This window comes from Oncorhynchus kisutch, linkage group LG14 (genome assembly GCF_002021735.2).
Source record: "Oncorhynchus kisutch isolate 150728-3 linkage group LG14, Okis_V2, whole genome shotgun sequence".
In the NCBI taxonomy this organism is placed as follows: domain Eukaryota; kingdom Metazoa; phylum Chordata; class Actinopteri; order Salmoniformes; family Salmonidae; genus Oncorhynchus; species Oncorhynchus kisutch.
In genome coordinates this window covers 30,112,556-30,139,834 of record NC_034187.2, presented here as the reverse complement: position 1 = coordinate 30,139,834, position 27,279 = coordinate 30,112,556, and the positions used below count along the sequence as shown (strand labels likewise).

Below are 27,279 nucleotides of genomic sequence, written 5' to 3'. Positions count from 1 at the left end.
ACTGGGTTTTAAACTGAGAAAGGACAAAAAGCAGCCATCTGAAGATGCCTACTTTACTTTTTTACAAGATTATAGGTCCAACGAAGCTGTTATTTTCTCAATATCAAATAATTTCTTGGTAACAATTAAGTACCTTACTGTTATTTGTTTTAAATTAAAATGGTCAAAAAGAAACAAAAATAGCTTCTTAGCAAAGAGAAATTTCTCAAGCAAGAATTTTGCTTGGACTGTCTGGGAGTGGTCTGAGTGGAAAGGGGAAAACTAGCTGTTATTGGCAGAAAGGTTTGGAACTCTTTCTTATTGGTCTATTAACTAATTTACCACTTGGTGATGTCCCCAGGCAGGCCCAAACTCCATCCAACCAAAACAGGCTGAAATTTCAGGCACTCTTTTTAAACGGCTCTTACACCAAAAGGGCATTTCACAGGTACTATTCCAACCTCATAGTGTGAAAATATATATAAAACACAAGGAAATTTGGTTTTTGATTGCACTGGGCCTTTAAGATAAATAAGGTGCTAAATTATTAACTAGACTATGTAACATTTTATTTACCGCTGCAACAGGTAATGCTAGAAGAACATGAACTTTGCCCCCATAGACTGAATTCCATCGTTAACCCTTAAACATCAATAGACAATAGACACTCATTCTGATTCTATTACTGTATCATAGAAACAACAGATACAGTCAAGAAATGTTCAAATTAGCGTACAACCCCATCATGAGAAGCGTTCTGTCATAATAATCTACTATAGTAAAATGAGAGAAGGAGTAAGTTAAAGTGGAAGTCCATGTGTACTCTTATTCTTGTCGATGACCTCGTATGAAATGGAAGAGATCTCTTTGTAGGTTATATCCCCATGGTGTTTCAAATTCTCTGACACTGTTTCAAATGCTCTGACACTGGAGTATGTTTACATGCACTAATAATTCAATATTAAACTAATTGGCAGTAGGCAGATTAAGCAGAGTAAGGTGTTTACATGACTATCTTAATCGGTGTAGGGTCATAATTGAAGTAAACGTACGACGATTAAAACACCTTGTTTTCTGAGCAATCTTTCAAAATATTAGGCCATGCAATGCCTTAATCAGAGTTCTAGCAGTGTATTTGATCTGTGCCAGCACGAGCAGTGCAAGCTTCCTTCTTTTGAGTGAAGTGACTTCGAAAAAACTGAAAGCATTCATATTAGAAATAGTTTTCACGTGTAAACTCAGAATCTAATATGCTTCACAAATATAACATGGTCGCTGTGGTAGAACGTTTGTTTTGATTGGTGATTTTCTGCGTTTATTAACGGCCCATCAAATAGCCTGATTTCAGATGGGTCTATGTCAACAGGATTATTAGGGAAATTGTTCTTCTTGCAAAGCATGTAAATGTTTATTTGAACTACTATATTAATCTGACTATTCACAATAATCATATTATTGTGTGCATGTAACCGTACTCTATTTTATGTCAGCCGTTCATCGTCTTATGGCAGCTGAGTGTTCTAATGCCAGTCACAATGATGACGTTAGTAAGGTCTCTGTCTGGCTGTTCCTCTAATAGTGGAGCCTGTCCATGACCTGCAGCACGTCGTCCAGGATGGAGGGGCCCAGGTCCAGGCTGAAGGAGAAGCTATTGTCCAGCTCATCCAGCTGCTGCGTGTCCTCAGAGCAGGTCTGAGTGGAGTCTCCATCCCGGCCAGAACTCAGGCTGCCACGGGCAGAACTGGGGCTGCTGACCATGACCCTGTGGCTGGGGCTAACCCTGCCCTCCATCTCCCCATTCCCCTCACCCTCCTCGCTGTCCAGCAGGGGCAAGGAGCTGCACTTCTTTCTCCTCTCTGAGGCACTGTGGCTCATGTGGGCCCTGGTCCACTCGGGGCTCTCCGTGGCCTCGTCCAGGTTAAGGCGTAAGGGTTTGGGTGGAGGGTAGCAGGCCAGCAATAGGTTCTGCTCACTCTGAGAGCTTTGCAGCACCAGGCTGTTGCCCCCCTTCAGAAAGGACAGGTCCCCGAAGCTGTCGCTGTGGTCGTTGTTCCCGATGTGGGAAACATGGCGGAAGTCGGCCAATGGGAGGCTGATCATGTTGACAGAGAGCACCTCCCTGCGCTTCTGTGTCCTTCTGGACCAACGGGCCGAGGCTGGCTTACGGTACAGAGACGTCGTCAGTGGCATCTTACCAGGTCCTGTTGAGATGTCCTTTTGGTTCACTTCTGAGACGAAGCTTAAAGGCAGTTTACAATAAAAAAAGAAAAATATAGAAGAAATATTAAAATCGTTTCACTTCGAGGTTAGGTTCATGTCAGATCATGTGGTTTCCCATCAACAACACATCATACATCTCTGATATGATTATCCAGGCTTACTTTCATCATGCTGCAGCCTACTGGATGGGCATTATTTGTTTCCTTCTGCTTTCCAACACCAGATGTAACCCTTGGATTATGTCAAGTTTAATGTGACAAGGCAGCAGCTCTGCTTGGTTTTATGTTAATATGATTCGGCGTCATTTGTCTCCTGGGAGAGGGTCCAATACATACTTAGAAGGGTTTTGATTTTTAAATGTTTACTTTTCAAATCCAGTTTATTCCCATAAATGCAGGTCTGGTCTGCTGAATGCACCAAAGGAATGGCTAAGCCTGATTCTGACTTCCAGCAACCATGCTCCAAATATGCACATTCTAAGCAGACACAGCATCCTCTATATCTATATAAGCCATGTCACCATATCCTCTGGCCCCCTTTCCTGTCATTTTGTCAGGCAACTCCAGGCTTTGCTTTCACTTCTTAAACAGTAGTTCTTTTATGAATGGGGTGTAATTTGTTACGTGTTGAGAGACAAAGCTCAGATACACAGTATGTGTATTCGTCTTTATTTATTTCTCCTCACCTTTAGATCTGTTGATCTGGTTTACTGGTCACAGACAGTCAGCCTTTCCTGTTATGCTGGAATCCAGATCAGATCAAATTCTACAACTCTTGATTAGAGAGATGTGTGGCAATTACCTGCCATTGTTATGATTGTGATTTATGTAGAATTGAACTGGAATATGCCTTTCAACTGCTATAAATGGCGTCAAACTGTCTTGTTTTCTTCTCAGACAGCGCACTTTGTACAATGGTGATTTTAGAAGTTCATCTGTACATTATCAATCTGTTATCTGTAAACAATGGGCCTTGAACAGCTACCACCATTTTAAAAAGCAAAGGCATACAATATATTACGTAAAACAACTGTACAAACTGAGAACGTGTGGCTCTGAAAAGATAGTTTAAATCCATTATAGTTTGTATAAGAGCTAGGCCGAAAGCGCAAAATAAAATGCACCTTATTCTAATCTAGTTGAGTATGGTTCCAGTAATTTAGTGTTTTGTGAGTTGTAATCATTTTATTGAGTAACACAGAATGCAGTTCATCTCTGGCAGGTCAAATGGACGATCTCAGTGGTCTCTGTGATTTTACAGGCTCCTAACAGCTTTGCCCATATTAGATTTGCGTTCGTGACTTGAAACACTCACTTTGTAAATTTGTAAGGCACTACGGCAAACGGGTTTTGTTGGCCCGTAAAGGTTTTATCGGTACTTTAGTAGCAGCGGGAGATGGGGAGAGTGTGGACACACCAGCATTCCTTTCCAAACATGTCAGTTGGACGAAGGAGGAGTGTTAGAATTGCAGCGGTGAGGATCACATTAAGGAAACACTTCTCTTCCAAGTCCAAATGAAATAAGCCTAGTAAAAACCGCTTTGCCAAGACAATTTACAGTTACTAAATAATCTTCCTCTTCTAGCTGAGCACCTTTTTGAGGGAGATGTCTAAGATATATTCTCAAGAGCAGGTGTTGGTTATGATTTAAGAGTTGGCATATGCGTGTTTTATAACCAATATTTTGAGTAAGTTGATGGATACGGTTTGTAATAACAGAATGTAGTGTGATATCTGTTATTTTCTGTACTGCAGTGTACACAGGGTGTCTGTATCCCACACCCACGTGTCTGTCTCTATCAGGAAGCCAGGCTGGGGCTGGTACCTGGAGACTGACACTGTTTCTCCCGACATGATTGGGCTTGTTCAACTGCAGTGGGAGAAGCACAGTGAACATCCCTGAGAGAGAACTGGAGCTACTTCACCCCCCAAGTTCTCTAAATCCCAGATTTAACAGCCCAAACTCTCCGTTTCAAGTGTTAATGTCACATGCACAAGTACAGTGAAATGCCTTTCTTGAAAGCTCCAAACCCAACAATGCAGTAATATCAAATGTAGCACTAAAAATAACTGTCTCTTACCCGAGTCTTAGAATCCTTCTCAGTAAAGGGTACCTATCATGTCCTGTAGACCTTGCCAATTTGATCCCGTGCTTCCCTCTATCTTCTCAAAGTTCAGTTCAATAGTACAAGTATATTCCTTCTAGGACCCAGCAGGTGTGTTGTTTGAGAAAGTCTCCTCTGATGAAGTAACCCAGGTGAGGTCAGTGTAAAGAGACGACCAGGTGGAGTTTTTTTTCCTTCTTTGTTTCCTCCACCTCTCCCTACCTAACGGCAGAGAGTGTGTTTACCCTCGGATGATGTCACTCTCCCTGTCGTGGGAGTCTGAATCATGGGCGTGAATCCTGCTTGCTGCACCCACTACCTGAGTGAAAGGACAGAGCAGGAGCTGTTGTAGTCCCCACTGATTTACTGCTTGAAACACGGAACAAGATAAAGCTGAGCTGGTGAAAGAGCATATTCCTCACACACACACACACACACACACACACACACACACACACGAACAGGGCCACAGTGACTTGTCTGTGTGCTAGTCATCTTAATTTCATTGTCTCTACTCTGCTGATTTCCTGTGCTTTGTTAACGTGTGTAAATCGCTGGGCCAACACAGGCCGTTCTGGCAGAGTAGAGGCCAATAGACTGGTATCGGATAAAGCCACTGACTCACACACAGACATGTATGTACAGGCAGGCTATGTTGCACAAGATAACCTGTTCCAATTCTCACGCCTTCAGCGTTAGGGCTGTGACAGTCATGGAATTTAGGATGACGCTTATTGGCCTACTGTAGTAACCATTAGGCTTATCGATAATCAGTGTTTGTATATGCTGTGTGATGATGCCCACAGACCTACTTTTCCCTTGAGAGCTAACACTTTAGCAGTGGCCACCCCACTCTGCTCAACGCCTAGCGTACACATCTCCTAACATTATCTGGTCTCCGCAGCAGAGTCACAGTCCGCTCTGCACACCAGCATCCTCTGAAACATTTTGGTGCCTCCTAGCAATGGCTTTGACCTTGAGAGAACGTTAGTGGTCTTCTGTCTGGCTCCAGACAACATAGCACTCTGCTCCGGGGTCTCTGAACTGAAACATCTACGGGATTGGCTGGATTCAGTCTCTAGGATTACTGATCAGATCCTTTCAAATGGCTCCAAAAACCAAAGGCCAGCCGCCATTCATTCCTCATTCACTCCCCAACACCAGAACAGACCTTTCTGCTTTTAACAGATGCAATTACAAATGTAATAATTGCCTTGTCATAACATGTATCCAAGACTGGAACTGAGCTTTTGAACAACTCCAATTCGATAATTGTTTTCTCCCCCCCCCCCACCGCGCCACTTCATAGCCTCCACCTCGACCCACATGACTACACAGCAAGGAAAAGCTTTCGAGAGCTGGTGTCAGTCAGACTATCCACCTCACCCCATCAACACTATTTTGTTTTGTTGGGAAGAAATCTGTTCATGCTAGCAGACAGTCAGGGAAGGGGATAGCGTGTGTTATTTGTGGTGATGTGGTCACACATGGCCTATTTGACCAGGGGTTCGAGGTGGGCTTACTCCTGTGTTTGTACAGTATGTTGTCCAGAATCTGAGGTGATTACGTTGGTGTATGATAATAGTGTATGATGATCTGTACAGGACTGAAACATTGGATGCAAACCAGTGTTGTGGATGTCCATCAACAAGTGAAATCCGTCATTCGATGGTGAGAGAGCCTGTGTCGTCACTGTCTCTACAATGATGAGTCAGTCAGACAGACAGTGATGAGCCTTGTCTGAATCACCTGTCTGAATCACCTGTCTGAATCGTTACACCTCTCGTTTCATTGCGTGACATGACAAAGTGCACTTGTTGTCTTGATGTTATAGTGTGGCCTTCTCCCCCCCCCCCCCCAGACCTTTTGCCTGGGGGATCTTAACAGATAAGAGAGGTAACTGGTGTCAGGCCCTCTTCTGAAACACACTGTTTGTCTCATTTCAAGTCCTTGTATATTGTTTTGATTGGAAGGAACACACGGACTTCTTCCCCACTGTGTGATTTGTAGAAGTAATGTTTAATTGCTGTGTTTGTAGACTAGCAGACCAGAGGTGTGTGTATTTGTGTGTGGTGTTCTCGCTGGACGTGGGAGGTCAGGGAAGTCTGAGAATGTTTACTTCCTTGTGTCTCCTGGCACTGAATTATTTGTAATTATTAAATTAAGGGTTTGATATTTTGGTTTCTTTGAACGTTTGGGCTCTGAAATAAACAGTGTGTGGAGGGCTGCATTCCAGTTGCTGTTTGTGCAGCACATTAGGCAGATAAAGAACTGTTACACATGTTTGAAGCAGCAGTACAGACTTCTCCTCAGGCCCTACACCAGACACCCAGACAAAACACCAGCTTGTTCAGACGCATGCACGCACAGTAGAAATTAGCACATTGTTTCATTTGTGTATTTGAACTTTAACCTTCGGTTCACTTTCTTTTTTGGGAATATTGAGGATTTAAACTACATTATTGCTGGTTCTGTGGCCTCAGTGTTTTAATAGAAAATCTGTTGCAATCAGAGGGCTTTTCCCAGAAGGCCCTGATGTGAAATACATAATTCTGGTATTACAAAGATGTATTGTTGAATATTATTATATAGTTGAACAGCCGTCTTCCCCATCTATCTATTATATGAACCCCCAACTCATCCATCATACAGAGAAATGCCAGAACACAGGGAGTTCACGTCTCAACTTCCATTTCTCTTTCATTTTGTTTATTTCCTTTAAGGGTTTCCAAAGGCACTCTCTCGATCCAGCAGGCTCAAATCCAGCCTTTTACAGCCCCTCCCCTCGCCCCCTGAACCCAGTGCTGACTGGCTTTTCCTTTACACTAATCTAACTCCCTGACCAGAGCTTTCAACTAGACACCAATATCTCTACATGTAGCCTACAAACACCTGCACACAGCTTACTCAGTCAGTTGTCACCTGCTGCTCCTGTAAGTTTTAGTTGCTATTTTTACATTCATCGTCAATCATGTTTGTGATTGTGTGGTTTGGCCCTGTCAAAACTGTAAAACCTCATTCAGAGAAGTCAATTTTTTTTCTGCTCGCTACATTCCAGCCGTTATTACACTGAACAAAAATATTAACGCAACATGTAAAGTTTTGGTTCCATGTTTCATGAGCTGAAATAAAAGATCCCAAAAATTTTACATCTGCACGAAAAGCTTATTTCTCTCAAATTTTGTGCACAAATTTGTTTGCATCCCTGATAGTGAGCATTTCTCCTTTGCCAAGATGATCCATTCACTTGACAGGTGTGGCATATCAAGAAGCTGATTAAACGGCATGATCATTACACAGCTGCACCTTGTGCTTGGGACAATAAAAGGCCACTCTAAAAGGTGTAGTTTTGTCACACAACACGATGCCACAGATGTCTCAAGTTGAGGGAGCTTGCAATTGCCATGCTGACTGCAGGAATGTCCACCAGAATTTTTGCCAGATAATTTTATGTTAATTTCTCTACCATATGCCGCCTCCAATGTCATTTTAGAGTATTTGGCAGTATGTCAAACCGGCTTCACAACCATAGACCACGTGTGACCACCTGCGGGATCGTGTGAGACCAGACACCTGGACAGCTGATGACACAGGAGTATTTCTGTCTGTAATAAAGCCCTTTTGTGGGGGGAAAAGCTCCTTCTGATTTGCTTGGCTTGGCTCCCCAGTCGGTGGGCCTATGCACTACCAGGCCCACCCATGGCTGCGCCCCTGCCCAGTCATGTGAAATCTAAAGATTATGGCCTAATGAATTTATTTCAGTTGACATTTTTCCTTTATATGAACTCTAACTCAGTTAAATTGTTGAAATAGTTTTTATTTTTGTTCAGTATAGAAATATTAGGACATGCCGTGTGTGTGTGTGTGTGTGTGTGTGTGTGTGTGTGTGTATACACACACACACACACACAGTAATACATCCTCAAGTCTTCTTGGGTATGACGCTTAAAGCTTGGCACACCTGTATTTTGGGAGTTTCTCCCATTCTTCTCTTCAGATCCTCTCAAGCCCTGTCACGTTGGATGGGGAGTGTCGCTGCACAGCTATTTTCAGGTCTCTGGCTCTAGATGTCCACACAAGGGCGTTGTCTTGGCTGTGTGCGTGCTTAGGGTCGTTGTCCTGTTGGAAGGTGAACCGCCACCTGGGTCTGAGGTCCTGAGTGCTGCAGGTTTTCATCAAGGATCTCTTTTGTACTTTGCTCCGTTCATCTTTCCCTCGATCCTGACTAGTCTCCCATTCACTGCTGCTGAAAAACATCCCCACAGCATGATGCTGCCACCACCATGCTTCACTGTAGGGATGGTGCCAGGTTTCTTCCAGATATGACGCTTGGCATTAAAGCTAAAGAGACCAGATAATCTTGTTTCTCATGGTCTGAGAGTCCTTTAGATACCTTTTGGCAAACTCCAAGCGGGCTGTCATGTGCTTCTTATGGAGGAGTGGTTTCTGTCTGGCCACTCTACAATAAAAGGCCTGATTTGGTGGAGTGCTGCAGAGATGGTTGTCCTTCTGGAAGGTTATCCCATCTCCACAGAGGAACTCTGGAGCTCTGTCAGAGTGACCATCGGGTTATTGGTCACTTCTCTTACCAAGGCCCTTCTCCCTCGATTGCTCAGTTTAGCCGGGCGGCCAGCTCTAGGAAGAGTCTTGGTGGTTCCAAACTTCTTCCATTTAAGAATAATGGAGGCCACTGTGTTCTTGGGGACCTAAAATGATGCAGACATTTTTTGGGTTCAAGTTCCCCAGATCTGTGCCTTGACACAATCCTGTCTCGACACTCTACGGACAGTTACTTGGACCTCACATCTTGATTTTTGCTCTTACATGCACTGTCAACTGTGGGATGTTATATAGACAGGTGTGTGCCTTTCAAAATCCTGTCCAATCAATTGAATTTACCTCAGGTGGACTCCAATGAAGTTATAGAAACATCTCAAGGATGATCAATAGAAACAGGATGCATCTGAGCTCAATTTCAAGTCTCATAGCAAAGGGTCTGAATACTTATGTAAATAAGGTAGTTTTGTTTTTAAATGTGCAAAAATGTCTAAACTTTGCCATTATGGGGTATTGTGTTTAGATTGATGGCATTTTAGAATAAGGCTGTAATGTGAGAGAAGTCAAGGGGTCTGTATATTTTATGAATGCTTTGTGTGTGTGTCTATATCCCTATTTAGTGTGCAAAGCTGTCAAGGCACAGGGTGGCTATTTGAAGAATCTCATATAAAATATTGTTTAACACTTTTTTTGGTTACTACATGATTCCATATGTGTTATTTCATAGTTTTAATGTCTTCACTATTATGCTACAATGTAGAAAATAGTAAAAATAACCCCCCCCCTTGAATGAGTGGGTGTCCAAACTGTTGACTGGTACTGTATATTGACAGTAAATGGATAGAATATGTAGTTCATCTCAAGAATATGTAGGATACAATAGTATAGGTACAGTTTTTTGTGACTAGAATACAGTATATACTTATGAAGTGGGTAAAAAAGTATGTAAACCTTATTAAAGTGACCAGTGTTCCATGTCTATGTACATAGTCAGCAGCCTCTAAGGTGCAGGGTTGAGTAATCCGGTGGTAGCCAGCTAGCGGCAGTGACTAAAGTTCAGGGCAGGGTACTGGGCGGAGGCTGGCTTGTGGTGACTATTTAACAGTCCGATGGCCGAGATAGAAGCTGTTTTTCAGTGGCTCGGTCCCAGCTTTGATGCACCTGTTCTGATCTCGCCTTGTGGATGGTAACGGGGTTAACAGGCCGTGGCTTGGTGGCTGAGGTCCTTGATGATCTATTTGGCTTTCCTGTGACACCGGGTGCTGTAGATGTCCTGGAGGGCAGACAATGTGCCCCAGGTAATGAGCTGAGCAGACCACACCACCCTCTGGAGTGCCCTGCGGTTGCGTATGGTGCAGTTACTGTACCAGGCGGTGATACAGCCCGACAGTATGCTCTCAATGGTCCATCTGTAAATGTTTGTGGGGTCTTGTGGGGCCAAGACTAATTTCTTCAACCTCCTGAGCATGAAGAGGCGCTATTGCGCCTTCACCACACTGTCTGTTTGGTTGACCATTTCAGATTCAGTGATGTGTACGCCGAGGAACTTGAAGGTTTTTGATGTGGATGGGGCGTGCTCCCTCTGTTGTCTCCTGAAGTCCATGATTGGCTCTTTCATTTTGTTGAGGAAGAGGTTATTTTCCTGGCACCACTCTGCCAGGGTCCTCACCTCCTCCCTGTAGGCTGTCTCGTCATTGTTGGTAATTAGGCCTACCGCTGTTGTGTCATCTGCAAACTTGATGATTGAGTTGGAGACGTGTGTGGCCATGCAGTCATTGTTGAACAGGGAGTACAGGAGGGGGCTGAGCACTAACTCTTGTGGGGCCTTTGTGTTGAGGATCAGCGTAGTGGAGTTTTTGTTGCCTACCTTCACCACCTTTGGTCGGCCCATCAGGAAGTCCAGACCTAGTTGCACAGGGCGGGGTTCCGGCCCAGGGCCCCAAGCTTAATGATGAATTTGGAGGGTACTATTGTGTTGAAGGCTGAGCTGTAGTCAATGAACAGCATTCTTACATACTTTTGAATATATAGTGTATGTGGGCCCTTTTTAAATGAGTGGATTTGGCTATTTCAGCCACACCCATTGCTGACAAGTGTATGAAATTGAGCACACAGCCATGCAATCTCCAAAGACTAACATTGGCAATAGAATGGCCTTATTGAAGCGCTCAGTGAGTTTCAATGCTGCACCGTCATAGGATGCCACCTTTTCCAACTAGTCAGTTCGTCAAATTTCTGCCCTGCTAGAGCTGCCCCAGGCAACTGTAAGTGCTGTTGTTGTGAAGTGGAAACGGCTCAGCCGCGAAGTGGCAGGCCACACAAGCTCGCAGAATGGGGCCACCGAGTGCTGAAGCGCTAAAAAAATGGTCTGTTCTCGGTTGCAACACTCACTACCGAAGCAACATCAGCACAATAACTGTTTGTCGGGAACTTAATTTCCATGGCCGAGCAGTCGCACAGAAGCCTAAGATCACCATGCCAATGCCAAGCGACTGCTGGAGTGGTGTAAAGCTTGCCAACATTGGACTCTGGAGCAGTGGAAACGGGTTCTCTGGAGTGATGAATCACACTTCACCATCTGGCAGTCTGACGGACAAATCTGGGTTTGGCGGATGCCAGGAGAACGCTACCTGCCCGAATGCATAGTGTCAACTGTAAGGTTTGGTTGAGTAGGAATAATAGTCTGGTGCTGTTTTTCATTGTTCGAGCTAGGCCACATAGTTCCAGTGAAGGGAAATATTAACGCTACAGCATACAATGACATTCTAGAATATTCTGTGCTTCCAACTTTGTGGCAACAGTTTGGGGAAGGCCCTTTCCTGTTTAAGCATGACAATGCCCCCATGCACAAAGCAAGGAACATACAGAAATGGCTTGTCGAGATCGGTGTGGAAGAACTTCACTGGCCTGCACAGAGCCCTGACCTCAACCCCATCGAACACCTTTGGGATGAATTGGATTGCTGACTGCAATTCAGGTCTATTCGCCCAACATCAGTGCCCGACCTCACTAATGCTTTTGTGGCAGCAATGTTCCAGCATCTTGTGGAAAGCCTTCCCAAAAGAGTGGTGGCTGTTATAGCAGCAAAGGGAGGGGACCAACTCCATCTCCATATTATTGATGATGATTTTGGAATGAGATGTTTGACGAGCAGGTGTCCACATACCTCTGGTCATGTAGTGTAGGTATTTCTCTTGATCAAATGGGATGGGGCAGTGTGCAGTGCGATGGTGATTGTGTCATCCATGGATCTATTGGGGCGGTATGCAAATTGCAGTGAGTCTAGGGTATTGGGTAAGGTGGAGGTGATACGATCCTTAGCTAGCCTCTCAAAGCACTTCATGATGACATATTTGAGAGCTACGGGACAATAGTCATTTAGTTCAGTTACCGTCACTTTCTTGTGTGCAGGAACGATGGTGGACATCTTGAAGCAAGTGGGGACAGCAACCTAGGATTGGGAGAGATTGGATGTCTGTTAACACTCCAGCCAGCTGGTCTGCGCATGCTCTGAAGACATGGCTAGGGATGCCGTCTGGGCTGGCAGCCTTGTGAGGTTTAACACGCTTAAATGTCTTACTCATGTCGGCCACGGAGAATGAGAGCTCACAGTCCTCGGAAGCGGCTATTTCTAGAGGCAACCCGGAACATATCCCAGTCTGTTTTGATCATGCAATCTTGAAGCATTGATTCCGATTGGTCAGACCAGGGTTGAACTGTCCTTATCACGGGTATTTCCTGTTTGAGTTTCAGCCTATAGGAAGGGAGGAGCAGAATGGAGGCGTGATCTGATTTGTCTAAGGGAGGGCGGGTGAAGCCCTTGTAGCCAGCCCGGAAGGAAGAGTAGCAATGGTCGAGAATTCTTTGATGTGTGAGTAGCATGTGTTGGTAAAACTTCAATCGCGGTTTCCTCAGATTTGCTTTGTTAAAGTCCCCCCAGCTACAATAAATATTGTCTCAGGATATGCGGTTTCCAGTTTTCCACAGATTAGGGCCTAATGAAATGTATTTCATTTCAGATTTTCTTATATGAACTGTAACTCAGTAAAATCTTTGAAATTGTTACATGTTGTGTTTAATATTTTGCTTCAGCGTACATACATACAGTATGTTTTTATTTCTATAGCTTAGCTTTTCTTTAGAGGGAAACGTGCCTTTCCCCAAACTCTGAATGGCATTAAGAAACTAGGTGTTCAATTCTGATTGTGGCCTTAACTGAATAACACAGGAAGTAGACTTTGGGCCCATTTCTGTAGCGCTTACTGCAGTATTATGATCTAGTATTTGCTCCTTCATTACAAAGTCTGTCTATAGACCTGGATTCCTTTTGTGTTATGTCTGTTCTCAAAAAATAATGATGATGATGATTGATCTTCTCCCATTTATAAAGTGTGAATTTACTCTTATGAGGAATCACAGTTTGACTGTGGCATATGCGATCCTCCTGCCCAGTGTGTGTTTGTTTGACTATGCGGGAGCGCCTGGGCACACTCTCGCACATATCACACACACCCCTAATGATCTCTACATAAGTATTTGGCTCTCATAAATCACCGGGTCCATAGCCCACTGACACACATGCATACACTCACACACACACATGCAATGCAGAGAAATGGCCCCTTGATTAGTTTCACCAGACTGCAGTGCAAGTAGAACATTTTATCTTGAACCACAGCATGGCCAGAAAGAGACCAACTTGGCAGATATTCAACAAATCTTAACCCCTTGTGTTCATTTAATGACATTTTTTGAAATACCATATGTACTGTACAGTTTTTATTTTTAAGGATGAAATCCACATCTAGACCTACCAGTAATTTACCTGTACAACCACTATGGTGTGGTAGTTCTGTGGTAGAAGTACCGTAGTCTATAGGAGGAGCTGTCTGTTTGACCTATTTGTCTCAGACACCTTGGAGCGGGATGTGTGTCATTGTTTACAGTGGATCTTGGAGAGCAGGAAATCAAAGCAAACTGAAGCGATGTTGATCAGAATGTTCTGAAAGGAGGTGATGGCTTCAAGTCTTTTCAGTCTTGTCCAAATCATTCAAAGACTTCTATGTTTATCAACGCTGTACACAAACACACATCTCTCCTCGTGATCTCTCTCTTTAGGCTAATGAGGGCTGATGGCTTCCAGTCTGTTTCTGGACTGCCAGTTAAGGAGGCTCTGTCTCATGTCCATGACGCAGTGCTGTCAAAATTCAATTTCCCTGTGTTTTATATCATATCGTACAACAGCTGATGAAACTAACACTGTAAAAGTGTGATTAATTTTTTTCAAATAATAATTGTATCAGTTGCTAATTTTGAAAAGACAATCTACAAATGACATTCTAATCAGAAGGTTTGCATACCAGGGAGTTTCAGCTTTCCATGGGGACATCCAATATGTGGTAAATTGGTGAATAGACCAATAACAATGAGTTCCAAACCTCTGCCAGTGACAGCGGGGCTGTACTTGTGAACATAAGCTAACATTTAAAGTCAAATCGGTTCTCCCGCACAAAATGCATATCATCCAATGAAAAGTGTTGATTTACTTGCATGTGACTGAACGCTAAATTGTAGCTGTTCCCATCAGATAACATGGTACAAGTTAGCCCTATACAAGTGCATCAACCAATTCAAATAGTTGGATGTGTTCCAACACTTTTTCATGATGTCCAACAGCATGTTCTGATCATCAAAGCAACTATCATCAAAGTATATTTGATTGACTGGTCAAATTGCTCTCTGTGTAAAATGCCTAGTCCACCTTTTGATATTCACACAAACGCACTGCTATTTCCTAATAATCATAATGTACAGGCTATAATACATGGACGTGTACACCTACATGTAGGGCTACAACGGTTTATAGGCTATGCATTATTATAATCATCCACTTCGTCGCACATATTTTTAATTGAGCGTCAAGGAGCGGCAGTGAAGGTTTGTTCCTCAACAAAAAAGCCACGAGGGGTTAAAGTGCACTATCAATTGTGAGTTAACCGCTTTAGCATTGGTGCCACCAAGGAGCGATGATGACAATGATAGCCTATATGACTGCTATTTGACAAATCCATGAGGCTCTTTAAAAAATATATATATATTATTTATGATAAACTTGCATGTTGTAAGGACCTCATTTATATTTTTCAATAAAAGCACATGGATGTGTGTGAAACTCATAAACAAAAACATGGGATTTTGTCATATATGAGAAAATGTTGTCTAACGTAGTAAGTAGCCTAGTCAAGGATGCATCAATGGAACAACTAAACCTTGAATTTGTAGGTTCAAAATATCCCTCTCGTGCAAGCATATAATCAGTACCACCTGATGAGGTTAGCATAATGTGTGCCATGTTATCTGATGGGGCCAGCTATAATTTAGCATTATGTCACATGCAAGTAAATTTGACACTTTTCATTGGCTGATATGCATTTAGCTCCAGCTATAGTAGTTTTCAGTTTTACCCACCCCACTCAGACTACTCCCAAGACAGTCCTAGGAAAGTTCTTGCTTGAGAATTGTTTGCTAAAAGCCATTTTTTTCCCCCCATTTTAATGGAAATCTATTACAATAAGGTATTTAATTGATACCTAGAAATGATTTGGTATAGAAACGGCTGCATTGGGCCTTTAATGACATCATCAGGCCATCACAGCCCGAGAGGCACACATCTGTCATGAGCTGGAGAGAGAGAGATTTAGGAGGGGGAGAAAATGACTCTTTCTCTTGATAACCCTAATTTCTACCCTGCAGTAGGTTGAAGGAATGAATACCCTTAGACGATACTGCTGTTTTCAGATCAGTCCTTCTGTGATCGTCTGCCAGATCAGATAGCACTTTTTGTTCTCCTTTCTCATCAACAAAAGTGTGTAATATGTGTAACTCAAGATGCGAACACACACACATACAGAGAGAGAGACTGGTGGGTCTAATGTAGAGCCGATCTCTTGATCCCATCTGTCTGTGTGGGGAACACAATGCCTGGTCACCTGCAACATGGCCTGCCTCTTCCAGGGGAGCACCCTAACTCACAGCTCTGCCTGGTGTATGGTGATGTCACGGCTGGCCTGGGGTCAGGTTGTTGGGTGCTGTTGGGAGGCCTGGCCCGTGAGTGATATCAGTGCTGTAAGTCCGGCCTAAGCAAGCGAGCGAGGACCGGGGCAGTGTGTGTGTGTTTGTCATCCTGTCTCTGTGCTGGCCCTGTCTTCTTCTCCTGGCTTTGTTGTGGGTCCTATTGTTTGTCTTCTGCAGTTTCCCTAGACTCCCTCCGGCCCACACACACACACTTGTACATACAAACACATCTCCCCAAGTGTTTGGTTAGTGTGATGCACGGGCTAAACATGTAAGTTGAGTGCCCAAGTCCCCAATAAAGGAAACGGCTCTCAGCCAGAGAAGTGCACCACACCACTCATAGACACCTGTTTGTGTTCTGAGCCCACCTCTACATGGGAAGTGAACCACTAGATTCTCTATTGACCATAGATGGGAAATCAATGGAGACCACTCTGTCATATAGGCTGTTTTTTTATGAGCATTTCAGAGAGTGGCCAGTAGAGGTCAGTGTGGAGTAGAGGTGGAAAAGGGGGACTGCATTTCCTCCGGCCCACAGTTACACCATTTGTTTTGTTTAATTGAAGATGCAACACTTAGTTGAGCTTGCGTGGTATTTCATAGTTACATGTTAGTCAAGGACTTGAGCTCACATTACTGGAATGATAATCACAGCCCTCTATCCAACAGCAGGGCGAGGGAGCCTGCATCCGCACACCATCCCTCCTTCTCTCCTATCTTCTTTCCTCTCTCTCGCACACATGGGTGGATGCTGGAGTCCCAGTGATCTCTTCCAGATGGTTTACCTCGCCGAGCCACTCTCTGAACCTCCCTCATTCTCTTCTTCTCATTTCACTTTGTCTCTCTCCCCCTTTCTTTCTCTTCTGTCTCCCACTTTCTCTTCTGTCTCACTCTCTCACACATCCACACACACTCCCTCTCTTCTCTCCCCTCACGGTCTTAAGGAGATACTTCCTTGGCACAGCAGACTTCCTCGATCTAATCCTATAAAACAAAAGGTTTATTCTGTGGACACTGAGCCTCCTTCCCCCTCCATGTCAGGATTGCGGGCAGTGTGTGTGACTGACTGTGTGTGTATACATGCATAAGAATGTGTCTTTGCATGCTTTTGTGTTTTTAAAGTGTATCGGCACCTAGTGCTGACTGTGCAGCCTAAGCTTGTGTGTGTGTGTGTGTGTGTGTGTGTGTGTGTGTGTGTGTGTGTGTCAAATCCAAAAATCTAATCAAATGGTATTTGTCACATGCGCCGAATACAACAGGTGTAGACTTGACCATGAAATGCTTACTTACAAGCCCTTTCCCAAAAATGCTGAGTTAAAAATTGACAAAATGAACAACAAAAAAGTAAATAGTAACACAATAAAACAACAATGAGACTGTACAAAAGGAATACCAGTACTGTGTGTGTGTGTGTGTCTCTCTTTCTCTCTGTGTGTGTGACCGTAGAGGGCTGGAGTACAGGCTGAGCTGAGGCTAGCCTGCGTCTGTTCCAGCCCGGCTGATTAGCCATTAGCCGGTGGCTGGCTCACTCTGGCCTCTCTAATTCCCCTCAGTAAGGGAATCCCTGTATAGCTCTCCCACCCCAGCCCTTCAAAGCAATCACACAAGGATGACCACGCAGGCAGGCAGCATCCCAGCCCTCATTTTTGGGCTTACTGACCTCAGGCAGGGAATTATTTTGTTATAGTTCCTCCGGCCCGTCTAATGCGTGCTAACCCGCTGTCATCCTATTTGTAACTGAGACTTGGATGTAAACTGAGTGTACAAAAGATTAGGAACACCTGCTCTTTCCATGACATTGACTGACCAGGTGTAAACTATGATCCCTTATTAATGTCACTTGTTCAATCCACTTCAATCAGTGTAGATGAAGGGGAGGAGACAGGTTTAATAAGGATTTTTAAGCCTTGAGATTATTAAGACATGGATTGTGTATCTGTGTGCTGTTCACAAGGCGTATGGGCAAGACAAAATATTTAAGTGCCTTTTGAAAGGGGTATGGTAGTAGGTGCCAGGCGCACCAGTTTGTGTCAAGAACTGAAACCCTGCTGGGTTTTTCACGCTCAACAGTTTCCCATGTATATCAAGAATGGTCCACCACCCAAAGGACATTCAGCCAACTTGACCCAAAGGACATTCAGCCAACTTGACCCAAAGGACATCCAGCCAACTTGACCCAAAGGACATCCAGCCAACTTGACACAAATGTAGGAGGCATTGGAGTCCACATGGGCCAGCATCCCTGTTGAACACTTTCAACACCTTGTAGAGTCCATGCCCCGACAAATTGAGGCTGTTCTGAGGGCAAGAGGGGACATTAATATTAGGAAGGCGTTCTTAATGTTTTGTACTCTGTGTGCATCTGAAGCGGTTCTCTCCTCTCTCTGGTCAGACAGATACACAGACAGCAGCAGTGACAGACAGTGTTATCATTTGTTCCACCTATGTAACATTGTATTTTTGCATTTGCACTCTTTACCCGTGTTATCCCATTATAAATGCAACGGCTTAGCAGATGGTTTGTTCTTCCTTTTGAATGTTTTACACTGGTAACTGAAGTAAAGCCTTTTTAAAAGACTATGGTAAGGATCACTGGTTGTTATATCTTTGTACCTGTCCTTCGTCTACCTGCCTGTCCCTGTGTCTGTCTTCCCCTGCAGGGCGCCCTGAGCAGCGAGCGGGACTACGAGAGTGTGGTGCTGATGAAGATGAGACAGGCAGCAGAGAGACAGAGACTTATAGAGGAGATGCAGAGAGAGGACGAGGAGAATGCTGCTTAGTACCAGGCCCAGGCCGGGATTCAATCCAAGTTGTGTTGTCTATAAGCGCCCAGTGCTTGACATTTTAAAGGTAATTTCCATTTGAGCCGACATCTGCGACCTCCGCGAACGTCTGGGAAATTGCCTTTTAAAAGACACGTTGTCGGTAGTGCAGGGCACAGCGCTTTAACAAGCCGTTCAATGAATCCTGGCCCCAGTCCAGCTCTGCCCAGCCACAACCCAACTCTACTACACACCCGATGCTTTAGTTTCATAAAGCACATCTCGTAGTTTTATTATGAATTATCTGTTGAATAAACATCTCCTTTATAGAATGTGTGTTTTCTTGTTTGTCATTAACTGACTTACTACCGGTACGGCTCCGTTGGTAGAGCATGGTGCTTGCACTGCCAGGGTTGGGGGGGTTCGATTAAAAGCATCTGCTAAATGACAGTTTATATGTTTCCAGCTACTACTGTAATGTAATCTCAACCAATGTACTTTTTCATCCAAACCTCTTCTAAGACAAACAGGGGAACAAGATTTATACTGTTATCATAACGTATTTCAAAAGAACCCAAAGAGTTGGGCCATCCAACACAACTACACCAGATCTAAATGCTGCAACCATGTGATTTGCGTCTGTCACCCTCGCTCTAACTGTGAAACGTTCTTTCATTACCATATCTTTGCAGCCAAGAGACTGAGTCGTTTCCCTTGAATGCAATTTTTGGTGTGTGTGTGAGAGAAACTAGTCGAGTCTTCCAACAGTCCAAACCACGACCATGTGATCAGAAGATGGGAAAGTCATGGCTATTCCATGTTTAATCGGCAATTAGCCTGGAGTGGTAGTACTGTAGGCAGGTTTTAAGGGAATGCTTGTGGGCTCACGTGATAAAGGGAATATAGTATGGAGGCCCTTATCGCAGTGCTGGTTATGATGATTGTTCCTGGGATTTTCTATATCTAAGGCTTTGCACCAATTTACAGAGGCAGTACTGTACAGTGCTGTACAACTTCAAGGCTGTAAACTGTACTGTTGTATTTAGTATAAAAAAAATGCTTACTCTTAAGTTTGATTCGCCCTTATGTCTCCTTTGTCACATGTTTAGAGGTTGTGTTATAGTAAATACACAAGTTCCCTCGAAAGTACCTGAACACTGAAGAGGTCATTGGATGACTGGTTGACCCACTGAAGGCAGTGAAACCAACTTCAGTCCCTAAAATCAATAATATGTCATTTCTGTACATCAATGGCATTCATTAACCATATGCTCATACAGTGTCATGACCATTGCACTAAGTTGCTCTCTTCCGGTTTGTTGCGGTTCCAATTTCAGATGAGTTTCCCAATAGAGGCTACTAAAGGAGTTGCTCATGGAGGAAGAGGTCTCCTGATTTGACAGGCTACTGCTGGGAGCTCTGGTCAGGACCTGTCACACTGAGCTAGACTGTGGTCACTCTGATGGGGTAACAGGCTTTTGTAACAGTCTCCTCTCTCTGTGGAACATCCCAAATACAAAATATATATATATTTTTTGTCCTTCGGGGAACTATGGCGTAATGGTGTCTCAATTTGTGGGGTTGTGGCGTTTCCTCCTGTCATCGTGTTATTTAGGAGCCAGGCAGTCCATCCCAGTGATCTATCTTCCCGGCACTCCCGGCCTGCCGCAACTCTTACACAACAACCAGCTGTGGTGTGGCACGGTGTGGTGTGAGCCATCTGGTCCCTACGCTGCTCTTTTCCCTCTCCTCTCCTACTGCAATATACGCTCATCAGATGGTTCTGTTTATGCATTTGACGGTCTGCCTTTCATATCCCGCCTTTTCATATCCCGGAGAGAAAAAAAGCCCAAACATTCATTGTCCAAATTACAGCAGAGGAAATACAATTACAATTCCCCTTCCAGAAACACATCCTGACCGTGCCCTGTGCCAGCAGACTGTGCTGCATGCAAATTAAACGGGAAGACAGTGTCCCAACAAAGTCCATCCAATCAACAGGAGAAGCCCCCGGCGGCATCTTCACAGCATTCTCTCCTCCTCTTCCTAGGATTTTCTGTCCGTGTGGAAACTGGCAGCTCCTCAGACACCAGCGGAACCTGGAACTGTCACAGTTACACCTGCATGGAGAAATTAGGGACCCTTTTGATAGCTAAATGGTGGCCAAGTCACGGCAGAGGGGGCAGGCCTGGTGAAGGCTCAGTGATCTGGGGTTAGCCTCAGACACGCGCTGGCAGCCCAGGAGCTGCAAATGAGCCTCTAATGAAACCACCCAGCAGCAAAAGGGCTGTCTCACACGGTCTCTCTCCGCCGGGCCTCGGACAGGCCTCCTGCAGCACTCGTCACAGTCACAGGACACAACCTTACTCTGACCTCGCCCTGTGTACTGAGCTGTGACCGGCCCACTTTGAGCCTCAGAAACCACCTAAACGCTGCAGAGACACCATATTTCTCCTGGGCCTGAGGCGAGAAGGCACTGTTCTTACTCTCTTTCCTAAGAAAACAGTATCTGATTTATCCATCAAATGTAATGCTAACCATATTCTACTGACAGATGGCAGATGGGGAGATCAGACTTCCAACCTGTCCTTTTACTATACTCTACCTCCTTGAGAGTTGAGACGTGCCTTGGAACAAATCGGATACAAATTACATCAAATAATAGTCACCTTTTATGATAATTGCCTCACATGCTTCTCATTCATTTATATCACCAATTACAAGAAAACTACATCAATAGCTCTAATGTAATGGAATAGATTGTTGTGCCATGATGGAGTCAGGATAAAGGAATGTTTGTCGACTGGTAAAATTAAAAGGTAAATATTTGTTTGGCCTAAAGACAAAGTAAAATAAACTTTGAAACTGATTAATCTCACACTTGACATTCAGGTTCAGTTACAGATAATTGAAATGACATGAACTATACTCTGCTCAGGTAAAATGAATCTTGGTCATTTGAGCTGTAATTCTTTCTGGAATGTACATTGTCATCTATTTCCCTGAAGTCTGTTTACCAATTGGTATGAAAGATTATGAACAAGCCACTACTCTCATATCTATTTGGTAGCTGCTCCAAAACATTGGACTGCGTCTGAACGGAAGTACAAATGTTGGACAAGTAGCGTCATTATACAAATTCACTCATTTAAGGTCCTTTATGTCAAATTCTGTACTTTGCTCCCCTTGCTCAAAAATGACTAGAAGGTAGAGAGAACCATTACATCACTGAGAGAACAGTAGCAGGATGGATGTATAGAATTCTCTGCCTTGATTTGTAATGTTAAATGTATAGTATAGGTTTTCTCTGTGGCCCCTCATTGGACGGAGGACACTACAATCACAACCTCGTCGCCCAGGAGGACACACTCCCACTGACCCCCGGTCAGGTTATGTAGTCTGTCTCCTTGTACATGCACCACACCAGCGTCTGTCCCACGCCAGTCATGGTCACCACACGGAAGCCAATCTTCTCCAGCTTGTCCAACACCAACCGCGGAGAGTCGTCCACGTGGTACTCCGAGCTGCAAGAGGCACAAAGTGTTGTTTTTTCGTGACCTGTAAAACCCATTGTAAACTCTGTCGTCTGGAGTGCTAACACACGCAGGAGGACTCAATGAGCCAGGATTTTGCTTTTGTGATTAGTCCCTCAACACCTTTTGGTTAATTTCACAAAAGCAACCCGTGGCAGATCCGCAACGACAACACTTCCCTGTTCTGCGTTCCATCAGCTCTGCTGGTCTGTTCCCAAACTAAAGAACAGCAGTCTCCTTTCTGCTCTGGTACAACTTATCTTTCACTGCTACACCATTGTTCCATGGCTCTGTGACTATGAAAGTAAGAACCATTTCTTGACACAGTAAGGATGGATTTCGCTACATCTGCTAAATAAGTGTATGTGACCAATAAGATTTGATTTGATGTAACTTGTGACATACTGAACACTCACAAATTGTTCCCCAGCATGGTGGTTTTCCTGGCTCCCAGGTAGTTCATTATGGCTGGGTCAGAGTATTCATCTCCTACCATGGTTGGCCCAGTCTCCTGAAAAACAACACCTACAGTTGAAGTTGGAAGTTTACATACACTTAGGTTGGAGTCATTAAAACTCATTTTTAAACTATTCCACATTTCTTGTTAACAAACTATAGTTTTGGCAAGTCGGTTAGGACGTCTACTTTGTGCATGACAAGTAATTTTTCCAACAATTGTTTACAGAATTGTTTTCACTTATAATTCATTGTATCACAATTCCAATGGGTCTGTTTTTGTATTTTTTGTATTGTAGACCTACAAATGTCTGGTTCATCCTTGGGAGCAATTTCCAAATGCCTGACGGTACCACGTTCATCTGTACAAACCATAGTACGCAAGTATATACACGTGGGACCATGCAGCCGTCATACCGCTCAGGAAGGAGACGCGTTCTGGCTCCTAGAGATGAACGTACTTTGGTGTGAAAAGTGCAAATCAATCCCAGAACAACAGCAAAGAACCTTGTGATGATGCTGGAGTATCTATATCCACAGTAAAACGAGTCCTATATCGACATAACCTGAAAGGCCGCTCAGCAAGGAAGAAACCACTGCTCCAAAACAGCCATAAAAAAGCCAGACTACAATTTGCAACTGCACATGGGGACAGCATCATGTTGTCGGGGTGCTTTACTTTGCTGCAGGAAGGACTGGTGCACTTCACGAAATAAATAGAATCATGAGGCAGGAAAATTAGGTGGATATATTGAAGCAACATCTCAACACATCATTCAGGAAGTTAAAGCTTGGTCGCAACTGGGTCTTCCAAATGGACAATGACCCCAAGCATACTTCCAAAGTTGTGGCAAAATGGCTTAAGGACAACAAAGTCAAGGTATTGGAGTGGCCATCACAAAGCCCTGATCTCAATCCTATAGAAAATTGTGGGCAGAACTGAAAAAGTGTGTGAGCAAGGAGGCCTACAAACCTGACTCTATTACACCAGCTCTGTCAGGAGGAATGGGCCACTCACCCAACTTATTGTGGGAAGCTTGTGGAAGGCTACCTGAAACGTTTGACCCAAGTTAAACAATATAAAAGCAATGCTACCAAATACTAATTGAGTGTATGTAAACTTCTGACCCACTGGGAATGTGATGAAAGAAATAAAAGCTGAAATAAATAATTGTCTTTACTATTATTCTGACATTTGACATTCTTAAAATAAAGTGGTGATCCTAACTGACCTAAAACCTGGAATTTTTACTTTGATTAAATGTCAGGAATTGTGAAAAACTGAGTTTAAATGTATTTGGCTACGGTGTATGTAAACTTCTGACTTCAACTGTACATTATTGCCACTCTCTTTTTTTTACAGCATTCAGTGTGGCAGACATACTAAAGAGAGATGTCCTTGTTGGCCTGAGGATTCCTTTGTACCCCAGCTCACCTGCATCAGCCTCGATACATTTTCATGCAATTTCGTTAATTAGATATTTATGACCGTAACTACATATGAGGGCACCGAGGTTCGGACCTGGGTAATTTTTTGAAATCTCGTCCCCCAAAAAAGAATACAAATAGATTTTGTACACAATAAAGAAAATCAATTACGGGTCAACATTTTAAATATTGCTCCCAAGCTCAGAACGCTTATATTCTTGATCTGACTGACTTCTAATTGTGCCAGCCTCTTCGAACGACTAGAATCATTAACAGTGGTTAGCTCGTTATGTTCGCCTGCGTTCTCCGGACTCGCTGTACAGGCCGAAGGCCGGAGACATGAATCGAACTACCCCAACTCGGAGGCGGATCAAGTAGACAAATAGAGACGCTGCTGGTGTTGTTTGCGAGGTGCTGGACAAAAGGCCATTTAAAAACCGTCCTGCGACTCCTGCCGACTGCCGTGCCTACAGACATCCCCCAAACAAAACGATCCTCTGAGAATGAGTCAGTCAGGTGGCTATCTGTCGGCAGAGACTTTAATTGTCGTAAAGTTGAAAGACTCCGGGCAGCTAGAAGGATAAATTAAGAAGCTAACGTTAAACGGGGTCTACCTCAGCAGGAGCAAGAAATACGCTACTAAGTTGTCAACTTTGCTTTACAGAGAGTAGGCATTTGGATAAAAGTGAATGCTAAATGGGATACAGTGTGCTATTATATTCTAACAATGATGTGGCGTTCAGTGCTGAGGCAGGCTGCAATGCATTCAGGAGAAGGCATAGGAGACAGAGAGGTTAGTATGTGGCTCCCAAACTTGGTGTCAGTGCCCCATGTGGGGTCCCCTGAGAAAATCTGTGCTAATCTTATGAAAGAGAACTTTAATAAAATATGTTTTAACATCTCCATGGCCTATCTCCCCTATAGGCCAACAGTAACATGCAATCAAAAAACAAGAACTAGACTTTTCTATACCACACACTCACAAAATGAACACAATTAATTGGTTCGAGAGGTCTGAAATATCACTTTCATTTGTATCCCCCTGTAGCTTTAGAATGTGCAAAGTGTGTTGACATATAGTGCCTCCCACAATGCAGGTGATGGCTGCAAGGTGCAGTTGGTGAGAAGCAGTCCCGTGTAGCTCAGGTGGTAGAGCATGGCGCTTGCAACGCCAGGGTTGTGCTCACTAACATGTCTGTTACTGCTATACAGGTCACGGTCCCAAGGGCGACAAGTATGAAAATGTATGCACTCACTACTGTGTCACTCTGGATAAGAGCATCTGATAAATGATGTCAAATAAAGAAAGTGCAGTGACTTCATCAAAAACTACATGACCTTTGATCACATGATTTTTTATCACGTGTTCATGCAGTCGATGACCATCAGTCACAATTCGGACAATTTTGAAAACCTGCAATACACTTTGAAAGACGTGACTAAATAATAAGGGTGATCCACTCGAACGCGCCCACAGACAGGGCATTTTCATGCCATTGTCTCGTCCAAAGGTTGCAAGAAATACGAATCACTGATGCGTTCTGTTGACGTCTTTCTTATAATAAACTTGTGAAGATTAATTACATTTCAATAAATTTTTGAATATTGTTGAATTCAGTTTTAATGTTTGGATTCTGTGATTGAGATTATGTCCGCATCGCGGATTGCATGGCAGGCCATCCACAATCTCAAAATCAATTGATCCAATATGCACACAAATTGGCCAAAATATTTGACTGAACAGCGAACATGTGTTTTTAATTTGGGGCACAACATTGTCCTGTAGTTAGACTTATTTGTTTTGCTTCCACGTTTGCAAATGTTACAATGTTGCATAACAGAACATAGGTTGCAATGTACTAAGCGAAAAATGTCAAATCGGCTACATTGTTGCAGAGCCATTGCCTGCCTTTACAACATATTTTGAGTCTAATATCGCGTGCGTCAACTACAAGCATGCATACTGTATGACATGACGAGAAGAGGAATACTAACCAGACGGATCTGAGTACTAACGAGTACATAGGGCATCGTGGATCTCAACCGTTTAACGGGTAGTCCCCCGGGAAAGGATGATTTTTAGACCGTTACTTCAGAGACACGACAGTCCCCTTTCCAAGTTGCGCTCGCACTGACAGCGAATGCGGAAACACCCATCGCAATGGACAAATCACAACTCTCACTCTCAACAGCTGTCAACAAAGCTGGTGTATGCACAGTGTGCTCGCGTGTCCAAAATAAGAGCAAAATAAAGTGTAAAAGCTATTACATTTGACACGCAATGAAACCTATTTACATGACAAACTGGACTTAATGTGAACATACTATACATTAAAATAATATCTGATCATATTTAACGATTTTTATTAGACCTATTAAATCAGCGGCAATCATAAATGTAGCACGACTATTTGTTTACAGATATAGGTTTGTTTACATTTCATGGAGATGTTATCTGGGAAGTGAACTCTGGTCATGTTGCAATCAGAGTAGCAAGGCCCCGTCTGACTCTGAACATAATGCCATGTTCATGTTTTTTTTCTCAGTTCGACTAAAGTGGTTTATTTTAATTATGTGGCTTTGAAACGGTGCATCATTACCCACTGTTGCTTCAGCCAAGACATGCATGTGTAGCAATCGTAGTGGTTTCGTATGTGAAGAGCTTCTTTAGGCAACAAATACATTGGCTCTCATAACTAAAATATAAACCCTGTCTGTCAAAGTTCTAAGAGGTTGACCGAGTTCTTCTGTTTTTGTGACGTGTCTCCTGGTTTTTTAAAATGGTGAAATATGAACTTTCGACTTTCCATAGTCAAACACTAATTATTTTTGATCTATTGCCTACTCCAAATATATATTTAGCTCCTTTCAATATCCTCACTGTAATGATGAATGGTGACAGTATTTACAGGTCCTAAATATTAGGCTATTATATTGTCTTTTTAGTTTTGTTACAAAATACATTTTGATCCAATATACATCAAGGTGCTGCTACTACACAGTCGTCATCAACGTGTTAGTACCCAGCCTGCACTGTGATTTTGTCTGCGTGCAGTACTCAACCATATTTTTACTGTCTAGAACTCTAATTTCCTGTTCTGAGATGTATTCATTTCTCTTTTAAGAGCAGCAAAAACTAATTTGGATTAGTCTTCTAAGGCTGTGG

General features: G+C 43.5%; 3 protein-coding genes across 3 annotated transcripts in view; 1 reads left to right on the top strand and 2 right to left on the bottom strand.

Moving 5' to 3' along the window:
* The window catches only part of LOC109904004 (dnaJ homolog subfamily C member 17-like), a 48,648-nt gene extending 29,499 nt beyond the window's left edge, over window positions 1-19,149 (top strand). The window contains exon 11 of the mRNA XM_020501062.2: window positions 18,595-19,149. Within this exon, the coding sequence (XP_020356651.1) occupies window positions 18,595-18,714 (120 nt within the window). The 3' untranslated portion in view covers window positions 18,715-19,149. The remainder of the gene's footprint in view (window positions 1-18,594) is intronic.
* On the bottom strand, window positions 228-4,660 carry LOC109904005 (cdc42 effector protein 2-like). The gene is made up of 2 exons (XM_020501063.2): window positions 4,280-4,660; window positions 228-2,218 (listed from the first exon to the last, which is right to left on the bottom strand). The coding sequence occupies exon 2, from the start codon at window positions 2,167-2,169 to the stop codon at window positions 1,552-1,554; it is 618 nt and encodes a 205-aa protein (XP_020356652.1). The 5' UTR covers window positions 2,170-2,218; window positions 4,280-4,660; the 3' UTR covers window positions 228-1,551.
* A 2,206-nt stretch (window positions 19,150-21,355) lies between the features above and the next one.
* On the bottom strand, window positions 21,356-26,353 carry LOC109904006 (GTP cyclohydrolase 1 feedback regulatory protein-like). Its single transcript, XM_020501064.2, has 3 exons — window positions 26,109-26,353; window positions 22,646-22,740; window positions 21,356-22,220 (listed from the first exon to the last, which is right to left on the bottom strand). The coding sequence occupies exons 1-3, from the start codon at window positions 26,142-26,144 to the stop codon at window positions 22,082-22,084; spliced, it is 270 nt and encodes an 89-aa protein (XP_020356653.1). The 5' UTR covers window positions 26,145-26,353; the 3' UTR covers window positions 21,356-22,081.
* Between the last annotated feature and the right edge of the window lie 926 nt (window positions 26,354-27,279).

Excerpts from the sequence above, each read along its gene's own strand:
- LOC109904005 (XM_020501063.2), bottom strand. The coding sequence starts at position 2,169 with ATGCCACTGACGACGTCTCTGTACCGTAAGCCAGCCTCGGCCCGTTGG.
- LOC109904006 (XM_020501064.2), bottom strand. The coding sequence starts at position 26,144 with ATGCCCTATGTACTCGTTAGTACTCAGATCCGTCTG. Across the intron at positions 22,741-26,108 it reads TTAGTACTCAGATCCGTCTG|GAGACTGGGCCAACCATGGT; the intron begins GTTAGTATTCCT and ends GTTGTTTTTCAG. Across the intron at positions 22,221-22,645 it reads ACCATGCTGGGGAACAATTT|CTCGGAGTACCACGTGGACG; the intron begins GTGAGTGTTCAG and ends TGCCTCTTGCAG.